At 57.5% G+C, this 19,041-nt stretch overlaps 1 protein-coding gene across 1 annotated transcript in view; it reads right to left on the bottom strand.

Moving 5' to 3' along the window:
* Positions 1–18,745, bottom strand: part of LOC139039769 (serine/threonine-protein phosphatase 2A regulatory subunit B'' subunit beta-like) — a 56,029-nt gene extending 37,284 nt beyond the window's left edge. The window contains exons 1-2 of the mRNA XM_070503478.1: positions 18,240–18,745; positions 4,656–4,838 (exon numbers count right to left, since the gene is read on the bottom strand). Coding sequence (XP_070359579.1) covers positions 4,656–4,838; positions 18,240–18,587 — 531 coding nt within the window. The 5' untranslated portion in view covers positions 18,588–18,745. The remainder of the gene's footprint in view (positions 1–4,655; positions 4,839–18,239) is intronic.
* Between the last annotated feature and the right edge of the window lie 296 nt (positions 18,746–19,041).

The raw sequence follows: 19,041 nt of genomic DNA, 5'->3' as shown, positions 1-19,041 counted from the left end.
ATGTGAATGTTCGGGAACCAGACAGTGGTAATGGTTGTGCAACACTGTCTATGAAATAAAGGCCCCTGAATTGTACATCTTAAAATGGTTAAAATGCTGGTGGAACTTTATGTGAATTTTACCACCATAAAAAGAATGAAAGTATCTGCAGTATGATTTAGTTTATGTACAATTCTAGAAATCCCTAATCAATAGTGACCACAGGGAGCCTGGGGCTGGGGGCGGGAGGGATGAGAATGAAGCAGAGTTTAGGGGCCAGTGGAGACGCTCATCATGCTGACTGTGCTGACGGCTTGACAGACCCACTGGAACTCACCAAACTGTCCACAGCAGACACCCACTGCTTCTCGCCCAGCAACCGTGCCCGGAGAAAGCCGCCAAAGAAGTAGAAAAGCTACACAGGTTTCAGCTCGTGGGGTCACTTTCATGCTCCCACACGAACATGCAAAGCGAGGGCCACCTCGCCAATGGGGAGTGATCGCCACCCATAATGTTCAGAGAGAACACACCCAAGCATAGAACAGCGTGCTACTTCTCATCCAAGAAAGGGAAGAAATTAAATATGTGTGTACATACACAGATGTATATTTGTAGGTATTTGCTCATATTAAAAAATAAAGGATAAGCCAAATTTATGAAAACTGTTACTTATGGGGGAGGAAGAGAGCAGAGTTGAACAGACAGGGGTAGACTCTGGACTTATGGGAATATATCTGGTTTGTGAGTTTTGACCTTGGAACCATGTACGTTTTTACATACTTATAAAACAAAATTTAAAAACATACTTTAAAAAGGCGATCTCTAACAGAAGAGAAGGGGACACTTCCGATCTTCCTCTTGGACCAGTGTTACCCTAATACCAAAACCAGACACAGGAATCACAGGAAAACTGCCAGCCAGTATCTCTTCTGGATACGGACACAAAAACCATCCACAGAATACCAGCCAGTGAAATCCAGCCACGCAGAAAAAGGACCACACACGATGGCCAAGTGGGATTTGCTCCAGAACGCAAGGTTGGTTTAACATTGGAAAAACCAACTCACGTAATGCACCTCATCCATAGAATAAAGAACCAAACCACACGGGCCTCTCAACAGACACAGGAAAAGCATCCGACCAAGCTAACATCTTTTCTTGATAAAAACGCTGACCAAACCAGGAATGGAAAGGAAGGTCCCCAACCCGATAAAGGGTATCTGTGAAAACCCACGCTCACAGCATGCTTAGCGGTGAAGGACTGGATGCTTTTCCCAAGGGCAGGATCAAGAACCTCCACTCTCGGACATCAACACCACACCACGCTACAGGTTCTTCCCAGAGCAGTCGGGCGCGACGAGGAAATAACAGATCCACACCGGGAAGGAAGAAGCGAAACTATTTCTAGCCGCAGGTAACATGATCATGTACACACAAAATCCTAAGGAATACGCTAAAACACTATTAGAACGAATAAATGAGTTCAGAGGACTGCAGGATACAAGATCAGTACACAGGAATTAATTGCATTTTTATACACTTGCAATGAACAAGCTGAAAATAAAATTCAGAGAAGCATTCCAGTTATAATAGCATCAAAAAGAATAAAATGCTTCAGAACAAATTTAACAGAAGATGTGCAAAACTTATACTTGAAAACTACAAAACATCTTCGAAAGAAACTAAGACCTAAATGAGTGGAAGACGTCCTATGCACACGGATGAGAAGACAGTAGTAAGACGGCCATACTCCCCACACCGATCTACAGAGTCAACGCGAGCCCAGCAGAACCCCAGCTGGCGTCTCTGCAGAAACTGACAAGCTGACCCTAAAATCCATAAGGAGTTGCAAGGGTCCACGGAGAGCCAAAACAAGCTTGAGAAGGGACTCACACGTCCCATTTCAAAACCGACTACAAAGCAGCAGTAATCAAGACAGGGTGGAACTGGCATAAAGACACAAGGACAGGTCAAGGGCTAGAATCAGAATCCAGTACTAAACCCTCATATTTATGGGGAACTGATTTTCAACAAGGGGGCCAGGGCCGCTGGACGGGGAAAGAATGGTCTCTTCAGCCTTGGTGCTGAGACAACTGGATTTCCAGACGTAAAAAATGGAGTTTGACCGCTGCATCACTATATTCAAAAATTAACTCAAAATGGATCAAAGACCTAGACGTAAAGGCCGAAACTAGAAACTCTCAGGAAAAAACAAAAGCAAATCTTCATGACCTTGCATCTGGCAATGATTTCTTGGATATGACGGCAAAAGTACGGGCAACAAATGAAAAAACAGATAAAGTGAACTTTATCAAACAAACAAAAACTTTTTGGCATCATGGAAGACTATCAAAAACTGAAAAAAGGGGTCAGCCTGGTGGTACAGTAGTTAAGTTTGCACACTCTGCTTCAGTGGCCCAGTGTTGGTGGGTTCAGATCCTGGGCACAGACTTACACACCGCTCAACAAGCCATGCTGTTGCAGCAGCCCACATCCAAAATAGAGGAAGACTGGCACAGATGTTAGCTCAGGTCCAGTCTTCCTCAGCAAAAAAGAAAAGGTTAAAAAAGACTCAGGTCAATTCTCAGTTTTTCAGGTGCTGAGTACATATAATTAAAAAAAAAAAACAACTCAGAGAATGGGAAAAAATGCACACCAAGTATTGGATAAGGGACTTGAATCTAGAATATATAAAGAACTCTTACAATTGGACAATAAAGTGACAATCCAGTTAAAGAACGGGCACAGGATCTAAACAAACATTTCTACAAAGAAGATGCACAAATAGCCAATAAGCAGATGAAAAGCTGCTCAACATGACAGTCTTCAGGGAAATGCGAGTCAAAACCACCAGGAGACACTTCGTGCCCCCTAGGACACGCTGTCTACAATCAGCAAGACACAAGTGCTGGCGAGGGTGTGAGAGATCGGAACCCTCCTACGCTGCCGGTGGGAATGCAAAATGGGGCAGCTGCTTTGGGAAATGGTCTTGTGGCTCCTCAAAGCGTTAAACATGGTGTCGCCATGTGTCCCAGCAATTCCACTCCTAGGTGTGTATATCTGAGAGAACCCTACACCTGCACACCAAGACTCGCACACGCGTGTTCCAGCAGCCCTGTGCACCACAGCCCAAAGGTGGGCCAACCCAGACGTCCACCAGTTGATGAATGGATAAATGCACAACGGGACGCTGAAAGGACGTGCCACTGACACACGCCCCAATACAGACGAACCTTGAAAACACAGGCTCACTTGTATTTTTGCTTTATTTTGCAATAAAGCACTTCCTTTATTGCTCCTCGCTTTACCGCGCTTTGCTTTATTGCGTTTTTCACCAGATGCTCCACCAGCAAAGAGAAGATGACTTGCTGAAGGCTCAGGTGCTGGTTAGCATTTTTTAGCAATATGGTATTTTTTAATTAGGGTATGCACTTTTCTTTAGTCATAATGCTATCACCCACTTAGACTACAGCATAGCATAAACCTAACTTTTATCTGCACTCGGAAACCAAACAATTCGTGTGACTTGCTTTATGGTGACATTCACTTTGTTGTGGGGGCCTGGAGCCGAGCCCCCAGTGTCGCCCGGGTCTGGCTGTGTGCTGAGGGAAAGAAGGCAGACACAAAAAGCCACACATGGTATGGATCTGTTTACATAAGATGTCCAGGATACTCGAACCTACAGAGACAGGAAGTGGATTAGTTGGGGGTGGGGGAGGGGGGATGACAGCTAAAGGGTACAGGGTTTCTTTTAGGGGGTGACAAAAATGTCCTCCAGTTGACTACGATGATGGCTGCACAACTCCGGGCATACACTGCATTGTGCTGAGTTGTACGTTTTAAATGGGTGAACTGTGGTCCGAGACTTATATCTCAATAAAGCAGTTCCAACAAGAAAAGAGGACAAGCCCTAAAAACTGCAAGCAAAAGGAAGCACGTGAACCATTCAGCAGGTGGAACAGAACCTGCTCACAACACACATGGACGGAAGGTCAGCATCCAGAATAGGAAGAGACATTCCAGAGGGGAGGGTGGGGATGAAGAAAGAGAGAGAAAGCACCCCGGAAGCACAGGGGCAAAGGGGAAGCACAAGCACCCCAATGCGGCCTGAAGGCGGAGCTCAGGAGCACAGCCCAAGGCAGCCCGATCCATGGGGGAGCGGGACGCGTCAACGCCAGCACCCAGGAGGGGCCGTGCCAGCCGCCGGCTACACGGGAGCCTTCCCACGCGGCTGAGGCGATGTGGGAAACCACGATTGTGCTCGTCTACATGTGTCTACACATGTCAACATGGATGGCCTGGAGACATGCCACCGAATTTCAAAACCAAATGGTGAGACAATGCACGGGGGATCATGTGTTAGGCTAAGTTCAAAATCGACATGTTGCTGCGCATGGACTGTGGGTCCACTAGCACCCACCCTACACAGGGAGAGACAGGGGGCAGGAGGGCGCAGAGGAAGGGCCAGGCTGGACCTCAGGGGATCAGTTGCTTAAAAAATGCAAAGGTGAACGCTGCTCCATCTGGGAGGGCAACAACGCACAGGCATGTCTGTCTTCAATATTTGGCACAACCGTTAATACAGAGTCTCCACTGTGTTTCAGATCCTGAAAACAGAACACAAGCACCAACCCGTGAACGCGGTGCTGCCCAGAGGCAGCACGCAGGGCACCCACCTTGGCCACCTTGCCCATGTCCTCCATGGTGGCTCTCTCGTGCGGAAACTGGGCGAAGGTCCGCTCAATCTTGGCGATGACGGCATCGACGTTCACTGTCCCCTGCGGACGGCCTCGGGGGAAGTAGAAGGTGGGGATGCTCTGGCTGCTGGCTGGTGGCAGGGGCTCCTCCTTTGTCTGGACCTGAGAAATGAGACAGGTGGTGAGGACTTGGGAACAGGAAACATCGTCCTCACATGAACCCGTAACAGACAGGGGCGGCACCGTTCTCAAAGTGAGCGCACGGGGCCACGGAACCCCAATGTGCACAGAACGCCAGACAATCCTGGGGGCCAACTCCAGCCATGAGGCCACCCGCATCCGAAAGGTCACACACCACAAGAGAGCGTCACATACCACTGATCCACACTGCTGAGCCTCCCCCAGCCCTGCCTCAGTGTGACCCCGCAACAGTGACAGCTGACGGCCCAGGCTGCCAGGGAGGCTGGCACAGGTCCTTGTGGGGAGCCTGCCCCGCAGTCCTCCTGGGGTCAGGGTCCTCCAGGCGGGCCGTCAATGGCGCTCGCTCACAGCCAGGACAGGTGTGGCCTCTCTTTGGGGCCCACACCTGCAGTCGCTGGTTCCCACGTGTGCCTCCCGGAGAATGGGACGTACGTCTGTCACCTGACCTGGGATGGCCCTCCGGGAAAGGATCTGGCCCTGCAGCCTCTTTCTCGCCAGAAGGCAGAACGGCAGCTGAGCCACCCCAAGTGAAGCCAGCACCTTCAGCAGCAACTACTTCGGAGAAGTTTGACCTCCTGACATGCTTTCCAAGACACAGTGGTGTCGGGACGTGCCCTCGGGGATTCAGGGAGCTGACCTGCTGTGGGGCTGTCGTTACAGGCGGAAGGGGGGACTCTGTATATAAAACACGGTTGTTTAAAATGCCCCCAAGCAGAAAGAGCTGTTCAGTGGACCCGGTTAAGGAATGACTGCCGAAAGTTGGCCCCAGGCCGGGTCTGCAGCACCGAGGGGGGAGAGGCTCTGAATCTCCTCTGAGGCCGAGCCCATGAGGCTCGCTGTTCCCACTACGGTGGGCACGGTCGCCCAGCAGGACTCAGCAGCATCTCCCTGCTGACTCAGGAGAGGCCTTCTGGGGCCAGAAACAGCTCCTGGGAGCCGGGTCGTAGACGGCCGCCGAGGACCAGGCACCCGGTCGGCCTCGACGGGCAGTGACGGGGAGGCACAGTCTGGCCCATGGACGCATCTCCGGTCTACACCCTACATTCTCTAGGGCTGGGGACACGAGGCCACAGTCTCAGGAGGCAGGAACAGCCCAGCGTCCTACTGGGGAAGGACTGGACTGAGCAGCAAAAACCCAATGCCTGAGGCCACGGGGGCTGATGGGGCCGGGAGTGGGCAGATGGTCAGGAGAGTGCACTGTGAGGGTCCCCAACTCAACAAGGTCTGGGGAACCCAATGCACACGGGACACCACGGGACCACATAGGACCTGCAGACCCTGAGCGTGCAGGAGACACACACACAACACAGCAGGCCGAGGAAACACCACAGAGGGTTCAGGGCCGGCCCAGTGACCGGGCACAGCGTGGTTCTTACCCAGAGGAATGGCACCGCCAGCAGGCCCGAACGCCCAGGTGGGGGGTCCCCTCCATGCGCCACGGGGCACTCACATGTCAGCCACCCTCCCCAAGGCCGAGTGACAGAGCACAGCTCATGCAGCCACCGCCTCATGCCACAGGGACCAGGGGCTGGAACACCAGACACCAACAGCACTACCAATTTGCCACCAGGATACACAGTCAACACGGCTCCCCACTGAAACCTGCGGGTGTCCTACACATCTCGTCCTGCAACGGGGGCCTCTTCATCACCCAGCTGCAGCCTCTGGGACCGGCTAGTGTCCTCCTCAGTCCATCAGTCCATCTCAGGGACGGCCCATGTTCTCTCAGTCACGTCTCGGGATGGCCCCACGTCCCCCTCACTCATGTCTTGGGATGGCCCCCCACGTCCCCTCAGTCACGTCTCAGGATGGCCCCACGTCCCCCTCAGTCACGTCTCGGGACGGCCCTGCATCCCCTCAGTCACGTCTCAGAACGGCCCTGCATCCCCTCACTCACGTCCCGGGACGGTCCCTCGTCCCCCTCACTCACGTCTCGGGAGGGGCCCATGTCCCCCTCAGTCATGTCTCAGGGTGGCCCCGCATCCCCTCAGTCACGTCTCAGCATGGCCCCATGTCCCCTTCAGTCACATCTCGGGACGGCCTCGCGTCCCCTCAGTCATGTCCCGGGACGCCCTGTGTCACCTGTCTGTTTTCCCTCCAGCACTAGGAGGAGGAGTCACTTGTAAACGCTTTCTGTCCTGCCCCACTGACGTGACCCACAGACGACAGCAACACGTCCAGAGGTGTTGCTGTCCTGAGTCTGCTGTACTGGGGGGCTATGGGGAGAGCCTGCAGACGCACGACAATGAGCCCTGTGATCACAACAGGGCAAATAAAACAGTCAGGGGTTTGACGCAGGGTCACCTCAGTGCTGAGAGCCGAGAGGCAGATGTGGACGGCACGGTGATCAGAAAGGAGAGGCTGCAAAGGGCGGCCCTGAGGTTCCGGCACCTATTGCAGGCCGGCTGTGCTGAGCGAGGTGGATCTGCCATGGACGGTGGGAAGCACGAGGACCACACTGTGGACTAAGCCTCAGAGCAGAGCAAAGGCTGGACGATGACCTCGGGCCCACCCTTCACGAGACTCGGCCCGAGTCAGCACCCAGGGACACAGGCTGATCCCCCTCCTCCCAGCCCGGGATGTCCTGTTCCACGGGGATTGGGTTACAGTGTCAGAATCACTGAGTCCTGATGTGACAGCCCTGCACAGCAGCACTGAGCCAAAACCACACCCACCGTGGCCCAGGGACAGGCGGGAGGGGAAGCCACACCCAGAGCTGCCTCCTTGGAAGGAGAGGGTTCGGTTCAACAGATCTGCTGGGGGTGCCCACGATTCGCTTTGAGGAAGATAACTTTTCCCCTCGATTTCTGGAACAAAGACTGAGGGCCATTTTTCATTTTTTTAATTTTTTGTGAGGAAGACTGTTACTGAGCTAACATCTGTCCCAATCGTCTACTACTTCATATGAAGGAGGCCGCCTCAGCGTGACTTGACGAGCGGTGCTAGGTCTGCGCCTGGGATCCGAACCCGCGAACCCCAGGCCACCGAAGCGGAGCCTGTAAACTTAACTGCTGTGCCCCCGGGGCAGGCCCCTGAGTTCCTGTTTCCTTGCCTTGTGGCGGTGGTTCCGTTTTCCCGTCTTTCTCTTTTCTTCTCTCCCGCGAGGCGGAATGAATTGCGAGCCCAATGCCCTGAGCTGTCGGCCACAGTCGCTGCCCTTGTACCTTTGTGCAATACGGTGTTGGTGTTTCCTGAGCACCGACCACATCTTCCCATGAGCCATCTCACTCAACTGCCGCGTTCAGGACAATCTGTGACTGACGTGCCACCAGCATCCTGTATTCACGGTGGGAAAACTGAGGCACAAGGAGTCTGGCGCTCCAGGCAGAGGGCAGGGCACCTACACTGTGGGGTGGCTGCCCCTGGGCTGGTTCTGGAGCCGTTGTCAACCATGTGCCTTCTCCCCAGTCCATGGCTGGGCTGACACAGACCCCTGGGCTGCTAAGTCACAGGGACGTCGTTCGCTGCTGGTCAGCGCTAGGAGGCCGCGCACCTGGTCACCTGGGAAAGGACAAGGAAGAGGGATGACAGCGCTGCTACGCCTCCATGCAGACACACTGCTCGGCCTCTCGCCTACGACCAGGTGTGATTCCTGAAAACGAGGTTGCTGTCACCGTGTCAGCCGGCTTCTGCCAGACCCGTTACACAGTTAATACTCAGGCCGGTCCTGAGAAATGGACTTTGACAAAATGGACAGAACGTGACAAAGAACTTAAATCAAATCTTCCTGCGGCTGTCAGTGCACAGCAATCCACCACGAGGCTCACCCTCGCCCCCCTGGCTGGCCCGAGCGTCCCCATGGGTGCCCTCCTCCCCCTGGATGGCCACAGGCACACTCCAGCTGGCGACGGCGTGATGCTGACTCCACCACACGAAGCCCTGAAAGCAGCGGGGTGGGCTCACTGGGGCGTCCTGGACATGTGGTGTCAGGCCCTGTGTCGCTCATGCCCACTATCTGTGCCCCCCTCCTGTGGAGACATAGGGACATTTCCTGCCCAAGGGCTGCCAAGCGACAGCTCTGGAACCTCGCTGGACACTCACGAGGAAGTCTGTCTTCATCTGCACAAGTCACGCATGGCGACCAGACCTCCTCATGAATCCTCAGTCTACGCAGATGCGAATCCAGGCTGGGATCCGCGAGCAAGGCTTTGCCCTGGGGTCCTGGCGGCTCTGCCTGGGGAAGTAACGTGGCCTTTGTGCCCTGGTGACCTCGCGGTGACCCGGCCGCCACCACACGTGAGGGGAGGGCGGGAGGCCAGCATGCCCCTTTGTGGAGCAGCAGCAGCAGCAGCGAGTGCTCGTGGCTCCTGTCCTAGGCGTGAGGATACATGCAAGCACCTCCTGAGGGGGCTTTGGGGGCCTGGTGTCCCTGGTGCTGGTGTCTGCACACACCACAGTCCTAAAGGTGGGCGGTCCCCACCACGGGCTAGGCGCCTGTCCTGCGTTGTTTAAAGGTGAGCGAGTGCAAGAAGCTTACAAAGGCCCCAATCTGAATGGGAGCACAGGGAGGCAGCCGGCACGGCCTCAGCACCGCAAGAGTGTGGCTCGTCCACGTGCTCCTGTGGGAGGAGCTCCGGGGGCCACCACCATCTCCGACACCGCATTCCCTCCTGCCCCGTCAGCAGAGGGCGCTGTCAAACTGAGGTTCCGCCGTCTGGGGGAACTAAGACACCACACAGGCATCATGCTCCACCCCCACCATACTCTGAACCAGGTGGAGCATCTCCTCATTTGTCTAAAAGGCAAGGACACCATCTTCCCTGCCCCTTCTCTACTCCACGCTGTGCCGTCATTTCTGTTCCTCCTCTGACCATTCCCAGGGCGGCACGTGTCTTCGGCTTTGTGAGTTTTGTCCTCCGTCCCCAGGCCCCACGTCTTTTTATTTACTTTGTGACGTCTGTCACCACACGGGAGTTTTTAGATCACGTTTGTAGTCGGCTTCATTCTCTCGTTGGTCTAACAGATGGTCCAAGGCAGCACTGGGAGCTACTTTATGACATCTGAGCACGTGCCCTGTGCTCACGAACTCAGAACGACCGGCACCACGGGGACAACGTCTGAGGTCTGTACAGTGGCCCATCGACCCTCCCATGGCCCTGCTGGGCGGGGAGGCCTCGGACAACAGGAGAGGCCAGAGGTATAGAGAAGGACATGGGGGGCCAGTTCCAAGGAGGATGGACACCGGGCCCCCGTGATGCAGGCTCGGCCGCAGTCCGAGAGGGGGAAGCTGATGGGCCACCCGGGCAGAGGGGCCAGCCTGGGCCAAGGGCACGGGGAGCCCCAGGTCCTGTGTGGGCCTCGCAAGGGGCAGAAACCACGCGTCAGGAGCAAGTTCACCAAACCTCTGTGGGTGGAGACGCGCCAACGTGTCTTCCGAAGCTGCAGACTGAGCACTCTAGGAGGCAGTATTCACACTGCACGGGATGAACCACATCTGACGGTTTCTACCCGCTTCCTGAGCACATGGCGCAGAGATTCCCACGACAGCGATGGCACCGGCTCAGTCACCTGTTCCTCCTTCTCCATCCCCCACCGTCTGCTGGTCCGCTTGTCTCCAGGGGCAGGAACAGGAAGGGGATGGGGCCCAACAGCCAAATGGGCCTCCCAGTCAGGACTGGCGGGGAAGGGCCTGCTGGTCGCGATGGAGACACACACACAGACGCACACACACGCATGAGGCCTCCACGCCCAGGGCTGCCACGTGAGGGCCTGTCTCTGCCTCAGCTCGTGTGTCTGTTCCTGGGGGTGGACACACAGCTCGCTGATCTCCAGGAACCCCTCGCCTCGTGCGGCAGCCCGGGTCCTTCTGACCCTGGAACACAGCAGAGCTCCTGTCTTCCTCTGCTCCGGGCCCTGAGGCCTGGCCCCAAGGACACACGCATAGCTCCATGAGACATGACCTTCTGGACAGCGGCACAGGACGAGCAGAGTGGGACACGAGCGAGCTTACTGCCTGGGGAGCTTGACCATGGTGGAGGGAGGACGCCCACATGGGCTGCGCAGTGAGAGACGGCCCCTGTGGTCAGAGCCATGCGGACGGGGGGAATTTGGGGGGAATTTGGCAGATGGAGGGAGGGAGGAAGGGAGACAGCTACAAACTTAGGGGCAAAGACACAACCACAGGTCTTTGGTGCTCTTGACAGCGCCCTGCAGACACGCCGCATGGCCACACTGGCTGCTGCCAGCAGGAGGGCTTCCCTTGAGGGTGCCACACGTCCCTTCCACCAACACGCTGGTACAGGAGGACGGTCCCCTGGGTCAGGAGTTTGAGAACCACTGCACCACAGCTCCCTGGGGCACAGCGGGTGTGTGGAGGCGCTAATGACTGCCCCTGTCACTGCCCACCTCAGGGCCTTTGTGCCTACTGTTCCCAGGCGCCCCACAAACACTGCCTTACCTCATCTAAGACCATGATCAGATCCCACCTGCCACTAGCATGTCATCAATAGACAACACAACACCCCCCGCCTGAGCCCACTCCCACCTGCCGTCCCCTCACACCAACCATCACCCCAGGTCACAAGGTCATCCCTGACACACCACACATCCCACCCCACCTGCCGCCCCCTCATAGTAACCGTTACCCCAGGTCACAAGGTCATCCCTGACAGGACAAACATCCCACCCTACCTGCTGCCCCTTCACAGGAGCCATCACCCCAGGTCACAAGGTCATCCTACACACCACACATCCCACCTCACCTGCAGCCCCCTCATAGGAACCATCACCCCAGGTCACGAGGTCATCCCTGACAGAACACACATCCCACCCCACCTGCCGCCCCTTCACAGGAACCTCACCCCAGGTCACAAGGTCATCCCTGACAGAACACACATCCCACCCCACCTGCCGCCCCCTCATAGTAACCGTTACCCCAGGTCACGAGGTCATCCCTGACAGAACACTCATCCCACCCCACCTGCTGCCCCCTCACAGGAACCATCATCCCAGGTTACAAGGTCATCCCTGACAGAACACACATCCCACCCCATCTGCTGCCCCCTCACAGGAACCATCACCCCGGGTCACAAGGTCACCCCTGACAGAACACACATCCCACCCCATCTGCTGCCCCCTCACAGAATACATCACCGCAGGTCACAAGGTCATCCCTGACAGAACACACATCCCACCCCACCTGCCGCCCCTTCACAGGTACTGTCATCCCAGTCAGGCTCTGTAGGCTTTTCTGTCATCCCAACTAGAAGGTGCAGCTACCCTCCAGTGCCTGGCACAGAGCAGGCCCCCAGCAATATGCAGTGATGGAACGCACATCCCAAAGAGCTCCCCTGAAAGGAAAACACCTTTCGCTGTGTTCAGAAAGCTGCTACCTCAGAGAACTTGGCCACATGACTCTGTTTCCCTCTGTCCACAGTGAGTCTCTCCCAGCCTGGAACCTTCCATGTCTCTCACACTCATGGGGAAGCAAGCGTCTCCCACCAACTCACTCCCTGAGGGACAGCGCAACACTGGATGACCCAGTTCTGGTGCTGGACTTGCAGGATCGACTCAGGGAGAAGTAAATGCTAACATGTGTGCTCTTTCTGCGGCCCTGTCAAGACCCAGGTACCCGGACCAGCCCTTCTGAGGAAGGCAGCTGGAAATGCTGGGGAGAGCACTTGACAAACATCTTCCTGAGTGCCTCACAGACTGGCAAGAGAGGAAGGACTCTCAGGGCATGGACGCTGGGAAGGGGCACCCAGCGAGGCCAGGAGAGGCTGGACAGGCGCTGCCTTCAGGGAGTGCACTCAAGGGGGTGAAGTGACCGTCACCTCACAGTGTTGCAGAGCTCGGGGACAGGAGGCAACATCCAGCATCCTCGACGGAGGCTGCCCCCTGAGCGGGATCCTGGGGGCTGCCCCTGCAGCGAGAAGAATGAAGTGGAAATAAATCCCCACCAACCTCTGACCCCAGGAAGGAAAGGACAATCATAGGCCTGGAAGCTGGTGCTGCATCAAGGGGCTGCGGGCAGGGGTGGTGGCGAAGCTCCCGAGAGCTCACAGCAGACTCCCAGTCAAGTGTGCAAACCAAATGTACATCCTGTGCCTGGTCCCCAAACCCTCCAGCCGACGACGTCAGGCTGCCACAGATCAGCAGTGCCCCGAAGCAGCAAGATGTGCTGAGGTGAACCATCCTCAACTCGGGACTCAGAAAACGCCCCAAGTTCCAAGGAAAGTGAGGCGTTCATGATCAAAATGCACAAACACACATGAAAGGAAGGCACCATGGGGGAGAGCCGGCAAGCAGGGAGCAGCTGGGCTGGCGAAGACTCCGGACTCTGACGTTGTTGAGAATGAGAGCCGACACGCTTCATATATCAAGACAGGGAGAGGCTTGAAGATGCAAGAGTGAGGAGACTTAAGACAGCCCCAAATAAAACGTCCAGAAGAACAGGAAACACACTTGCTTTCTGGGTTGGAGAGCAGAGCAGCACAGCTGGGAGGGACTCGTGCCCCGGGAGGGAGGAGACGCAGGTGCTGAGCCTGCAGCTGCAGAGCTGGAGACACATCCTGAGACCCGAGGCCCAAGGAACCCCAAGCAGGAGTCCTTGGAGCGACCCACACTGCACACCGGACGACGAGACTGGACAACACCCAAGACAGCGGCAGATCCTCAGAACCTGCCACAAAGAGATGGAACGGAACAGAAAAGGGCATCGTCTCCAAAGGAGCGACCCAGGAGCCCTGCAGCCAGCTTCTCGACAGAAATGCAGGGGCCAGAGCTGGAGGAGAGCGGCTGCCCTTTCGCCCAAACGCCACCTCCCGGGAGGTGTCTGCCACACAAAACCAACATGGAGACAGTTTGAGACCAAAACGGAAGAAAAGCAAAAGCGAGCCGGCCACTGTCAGCAGACGCTGGTGCAGGATGTGCGGGGGACCGTGCGTCAGGCAGAAGCCAAGTGCTCCTGACGCAGGTCGGAGATGCAGGAAAGGGGCGTATGGGGGGCAAATCTCAACACGCTGACTGTGTGAATCATCATAAGGCGGCGATTTTATTTCTTTTTAAAAACCCTCCAAAGGCAACAATAGCAGTATAAAATGAATGGGGTCATGGAATGGAAGTGTCTGAGAGTTTTGTTTTTTTTTGTTGAAGAAGATTAGCCCTGAGCATCTGCCAATCCTCCTCTTTTTGCTGAGGAAGACTGGGCCTGAGCTAACATCCGTGCCCATCTTCCTCTACTTTATATGTGGGACGCCTACCACAGCATGGCTTGCCAAGTGGTGCCATGTCTGCACCTGGGATCCGAACTGGTGAACCCCGGGCCGCTGAAGCAGAACATGCTCACTTAACTGCTGCGCCACTGGGCCAGCCCCCATCTGAGTGTTTTGAGCTGGAAGGCAAAGGTATTAATTTTTCAACTGGAAAAATCCAGTAGTGGCCATTTCTAGGATGAGCAGTCAGCTAGGAGCAAGGGAATACTCCAAAGTAGGAGAGGAAAAGAGAAAGAGGAGGCAAGAAAGGACAGGACGAAAATAAACCAAGATGGACGAACAGTCATAACACGTGGAAACAGACAAACGGCACAAAGATGAAGATCAAAAGGAAAAAGAGAATCGTGTCTATTCACAAGAGACACACATAAGACGGAAGGGTGCAGAGGGTGAGCATCTTCTCAAAAGACGGAAAAGGGTAGAGGGGCCGTGGGGTGGCTGGACTGACGTGCACACAAGAGGTGGAGGTGTGGACAGTACTAGAGAGAGACAGGGACCGCGTCAGGGCAGGCGACCAGGGGAAACGACATGCCTCAGAGCTGGCCGATGCCGGCCCCAGGAGCCCCACACGGACACGGCAGACGCTGCAGGGAAAAGCAGAGGTCCAGCCCCCAGGGAGGCCGGGCCCAGCTCCCCGGAGCGATGACGGAGCTGACCGGACAACGAGAAACAAACAGCCTGCTGCAGACACGGGAGATTTACAAGTTTAATCTCCGGGACAGAAATAGATGCGGCCCCAGCACAGCTGCAGCTCTCACATTCTTTTCCAACACACAGGACGCCGTTGGGGGCTGGCCACCTCCTGGGCCGCAAAACAGGTCTCAGCAGGTCCTGCAGGGACCGTGGGGCGCATTCCCCGACCTCCAGGGGACGCGGCCAGATGACTGGAATGAACAAAAGTGGCAAAAACACACACGTGTGTGTGTGAAAGGAGAGTCCTAAAGTACGGCTCAGGCCTCTTAAAAAATGACAACCAGCCGACCAAGGGGCATTCGGGTCCCCAAGCCTCTTGCCTGGGCTCCCACCCGCCCCGCCCCACGCAGGCCCCCTGCAGCCCCGATCAAGGGGCACGGCCTCACGGAGAGCTACTTCTGTAGAGGGCCCCAGCCGCCTGCTCCCTGACTCGACCCCACTCCTGGGACCTCAGACTCGCCCATGGGCCTCCCAGAACACACAGTGGGGCGGAGCGGTGCCCCCACGACCAAAATCCAAGCCCTGGGATAAAGCAAAGGCATCTCTTCTCCCGCAGAAGGGTGTGGGGGAGCCCAGCAGAAATCCGTCCAGCTGTGTCTCTGGGGTCACACCTCCCAACACCAGCCTCGGACGGTCAGGTCCCAGAGGGGTCAGACGGCACGTGCTGGGACATCAGATGGGTCCCTCCGACTCCAACGGGCCAGGACAGGGCACAGGTGGCAGAATGAGAGCAGGCCAGGCAGGGACGCTGGGCCGGAGCGGCCAAGCCCAGCAGCGTCCTGGGCGGCCCCGTCTGAGACCGGATGCAGCAGCAAGGCCGGGACGGGGCCCTGGACGGGGCCAGGGAGCTCAGGGGGACAGCCTGTGGATTCCAGGTGAGCCCAGGCCCCAAAGATGCTGCACCCAACAGGAGGCCCCTGTGGGCCGCGAGCTTTCTCCTCGGCTCCCGTGGACCCTCCACACCAGCTGGCAGGAGGTGCGCCAACTAAACGCGTGAACGACACTCCACGCTGACAGATGGGAGCCAGAGGTCAAAGTTTAACACAGGGGAGCCAAAGACAACAACGGGGGAGCCAGGCCCTGCACACGGGTTCGTGCGAAGGATCTCCCTCCAGCACAGGAGGGGCCGGGCTCACTGTGGAGGCTGCTGGGCCAGCCGCGTTCACAGGAGGGAGCAGAGCTGTGTTCCCAACACTGACACAGACGGGGGAGCCCGGCTGAGCGGGGTCCCCGGCCTGGACACTGTCAGCCTGGCTCTGCACCTGCCCCACAGGACGGGCTCCCAAGGGGGCGTGTGTGCGGCTCTGGAGTGGCCTGTGAGGGGAACCTGCATCCACAGCCGAGTGGACAGAGGGGCCGCTTCCAGCTGCCAGGGTCCTGGGAATGTGGATCAAAGGGGGTATTCATGACCCTTCCTGCAGGGTACTGTGACCCCACCCAGACTAGGACCCCAGACTGTGGCCCACTTGCCATCTGGGACAGGCAGAGCTGGGAGGCCACGCTGTCACCCCAGGGAGGGGAGGTCAGCTCAGAGTCCAGGACTGTCCCCAGGGGGTGGCCACACTGGGGTCTGGAATGACGCTCAGCGGGGTCTGTGTGCCCTGAAGGACCCTGCAGGGAGGCTGGACAGCGTGTCCGGGCCCACAGCAAGGTGACAGAGTGGAGGAGCAGAGGCGCCCGTCAACTGTGCCTGAGCCTGTTTGTGGAGAGTGGGTGATGGGACCCCCGGGGTACAGGACGCTCAGGACCCCTTCCAGCGGGGTGAGCCGAGCATGTCCTGGGCCTGAGAGAGCCTGCAGTGACCACCGGGAGTTGGCGCTGCTTGGCGCCCAGAAGGCCCGAGAATCCCTGGGCAGGGTGGGCGGGTGGACATGGGAGGCGGGAGCAGGGATGGCTCCACTGTGGACGGCACAGCCGTGCCCCAGGGTCCTCTGCTCCGGGCCAGGGGGGCCCACTGAGCGGGTGGCGTGGCCGTCAGGCTGAAGCACCACCTCCCTCCCTCCACCCCCAGCCTCTCCCTCTACCCCCAGCCTCTCCCAAAGATGTTGGCTGACCCCCCCAAGGCTGTGTCCCGAATCCGCCCTCCAACATCTTGGGATGAAAGGAGCCAGGAGAACTCTCCTTCTGCTCCTCCCACAACCCCCATGAGAAAGACCCACTGGTCCACCGCCTGCAGCCCAGGGAGCACTCACGTTACGCAATGCACATCGTCACGGCTGAGAAGCAAGGTTGAGACATGTTTTCTGTGACAAGAAACAGCTTCCCATGAAATGAATTCATAAAGTTTGATTCCCAAAAAGTGATTTTCATTTGATAAGCAGCAGCCCTAAAGCAATGCAGACTTTCCTGCATGGGCTCTGTGGGGAGCCGGGCCCCCAGGCACGACCATCCTGGGCGAGGCTGGAGGGATTTCCGGGTCTCCCACACAGCCCAGTGGACCATCAGGAGAAACCCTAACTGCCCCACATCTGTTTTCCTATCGTCAAAGCAGGACCCGCGTGGGGCAGATTCCACTCCTGGGTCTCCAAATGCAGGCACTTTCCTTAAAATCTAGGGACAGACTCACACCTTCCCCAGCTGCAGACAAAACTTCAGAAGTTGGAAGACACAAGACAGGAAAAATTCCCAAGCTGTGTAAAAGCTGAGATATGATCCCAGAAAAACTCCCATTAAAATATTAGCAGAAGGCAGGTCTTTTTTTCCCCCAGATGGCCCGGTCTGATTGGATGTCATTTTTTTTGGCCACAACAGGACGTTAAGTCCTGGCCTACAGAAAAAGTGCGGGTGTCTAACTGCAAGAGGTGAGGCATTCAGGAGCAGGAGCCCCGGCCCCAAGCCCTGTGGCCCTGCCCCCAGCACCGGCCCAGAGCTGAGGCGAGGACAAGATATGCCACGGAGACCCCTCGAGTCACAGACAGACTCTGGGGATCACGGGCTGTCTGATGCTTCCAAACGACTGGGTCCCTCAAACTAACTCGTAACACGTCCAAGGTGTAGACACAGCAGGTCTTACTCCTCCGAGCACACACAACCATGGAGAGGGTGTCTACACGCCAACTACTCACTATCAGCACCGAGCCATCCACTTGCCCGGCCCATGTGTGCAGATCCCCACAGCCCAGTAAACACCATGTGGCCGAGAAGGCCAGGCGTCCCACAGGGCCGTGTCATCACGGAGATGGCCGTGACCATGGGCCAGGCTTCCCACCGGGACCACAGGGTCAGGTCCCCACCCGAGCCAGAACCTGTCCACGCGCTGGGGGCTTGCATCCTGGCCACACCGCGGCACCTGCCGCCAAAACTCCAGCAACGGGCGAGCTCTTAGGAGCTCTCCCAGCGACTTCACGCGGGACCCACGCTCCCTGCACGGGTGGGTGCGAGCAGCCCCCGCCCCCCCCACACCAGGGAGGGACTCGGGAGGGACCCGGGTGGGCCGGGGGGGTGACATGCGGCAGACCTGGACCTGCTGGAAGGCCTTGAGCCTCTTCTTGAAGCGGGAGGGCAGCACGAAGTCGCAGCCGCGGGCCAGTGAGGCCAGCTCCTGCCTCAGGCTGGGGTCCTGGCACAGCGACGGCTCGTGGAGCCGCATGTCGGCTCGCGTGGGCCGCCAGGGCCCGGGCCAGGCACCTCGCTCTGGCTCTTGCTCTCGGGGCTGGGCCTGGCTGGGGCCGCTGGGCTCGGGGCGGCAGCTGCGCCCGGCAGGACGGTTGGGGTGGCTGGGCTCAGCGCACTCCGTGCGTCGCTGGCCAGGCGCTGTGGGGGCCGGCCCAGGCGGCGCGCGTTCCACAGGCTGAGGAGGGCACATGGCTGGAGGAGGGGTGGCAGGCCACCCCTCCCGCGGGCGGGCGGGCCGGCGGCTGTGCAGGCGGGAGGGGACAGCTGGCGCGCCCTGACTGAGCAGCTCTCTGCGCGACTGCTGAGGGTGCGGGAGGCCTTGCAGGGGGCGGTGTCTGCAGGGACCCCGGCTGTGGCTCAGTGTGGACGCACAGGGCACAAACAGGTCAGCAAGGACAGCCGATCTGGGGCAGATCTGGGGCCGCCTGCCAGCGCTCGCACAGCGGGGAGGTGGCGCTCTCCCCAGAAGCAAAGCCTGCCCGCCCGCCCACGACTAAAGGGGACCTGCCACAGGCTCCTCGCGGAGGAGCGGGTTCTACGCTGAGGCCCCAGCCTGGGACCCAGATGCAGCCAAGCAGCTGTTCCCTCCCTGAAAACGCACTGGGAACAAAGGGGTCTGCCCGCCCCAGCTTCCCCTGCTCGTT

Source organism: Equus asinus, unplaced genomic scaffold, assembly GCF_041296235.1.
Source record: "Equus asinus isolate D_3611 breed Donkey unplaced genomic scaffold, EquAss-T2T_v2 contig_193, whole genome shotgun sequence".
In the NCBI taxonomy this organism is placed as follows: Eukaryota; Metazoa; Chordata; class Mammalia; order Perissodactyla; family Equidae; genus Equus; species Equus asinus.
The sequence above is the reverse complement of the archived record's forward strand: the minus strand, read 5'-3'. Positions and strand labels throughout refer to the sequence as shown.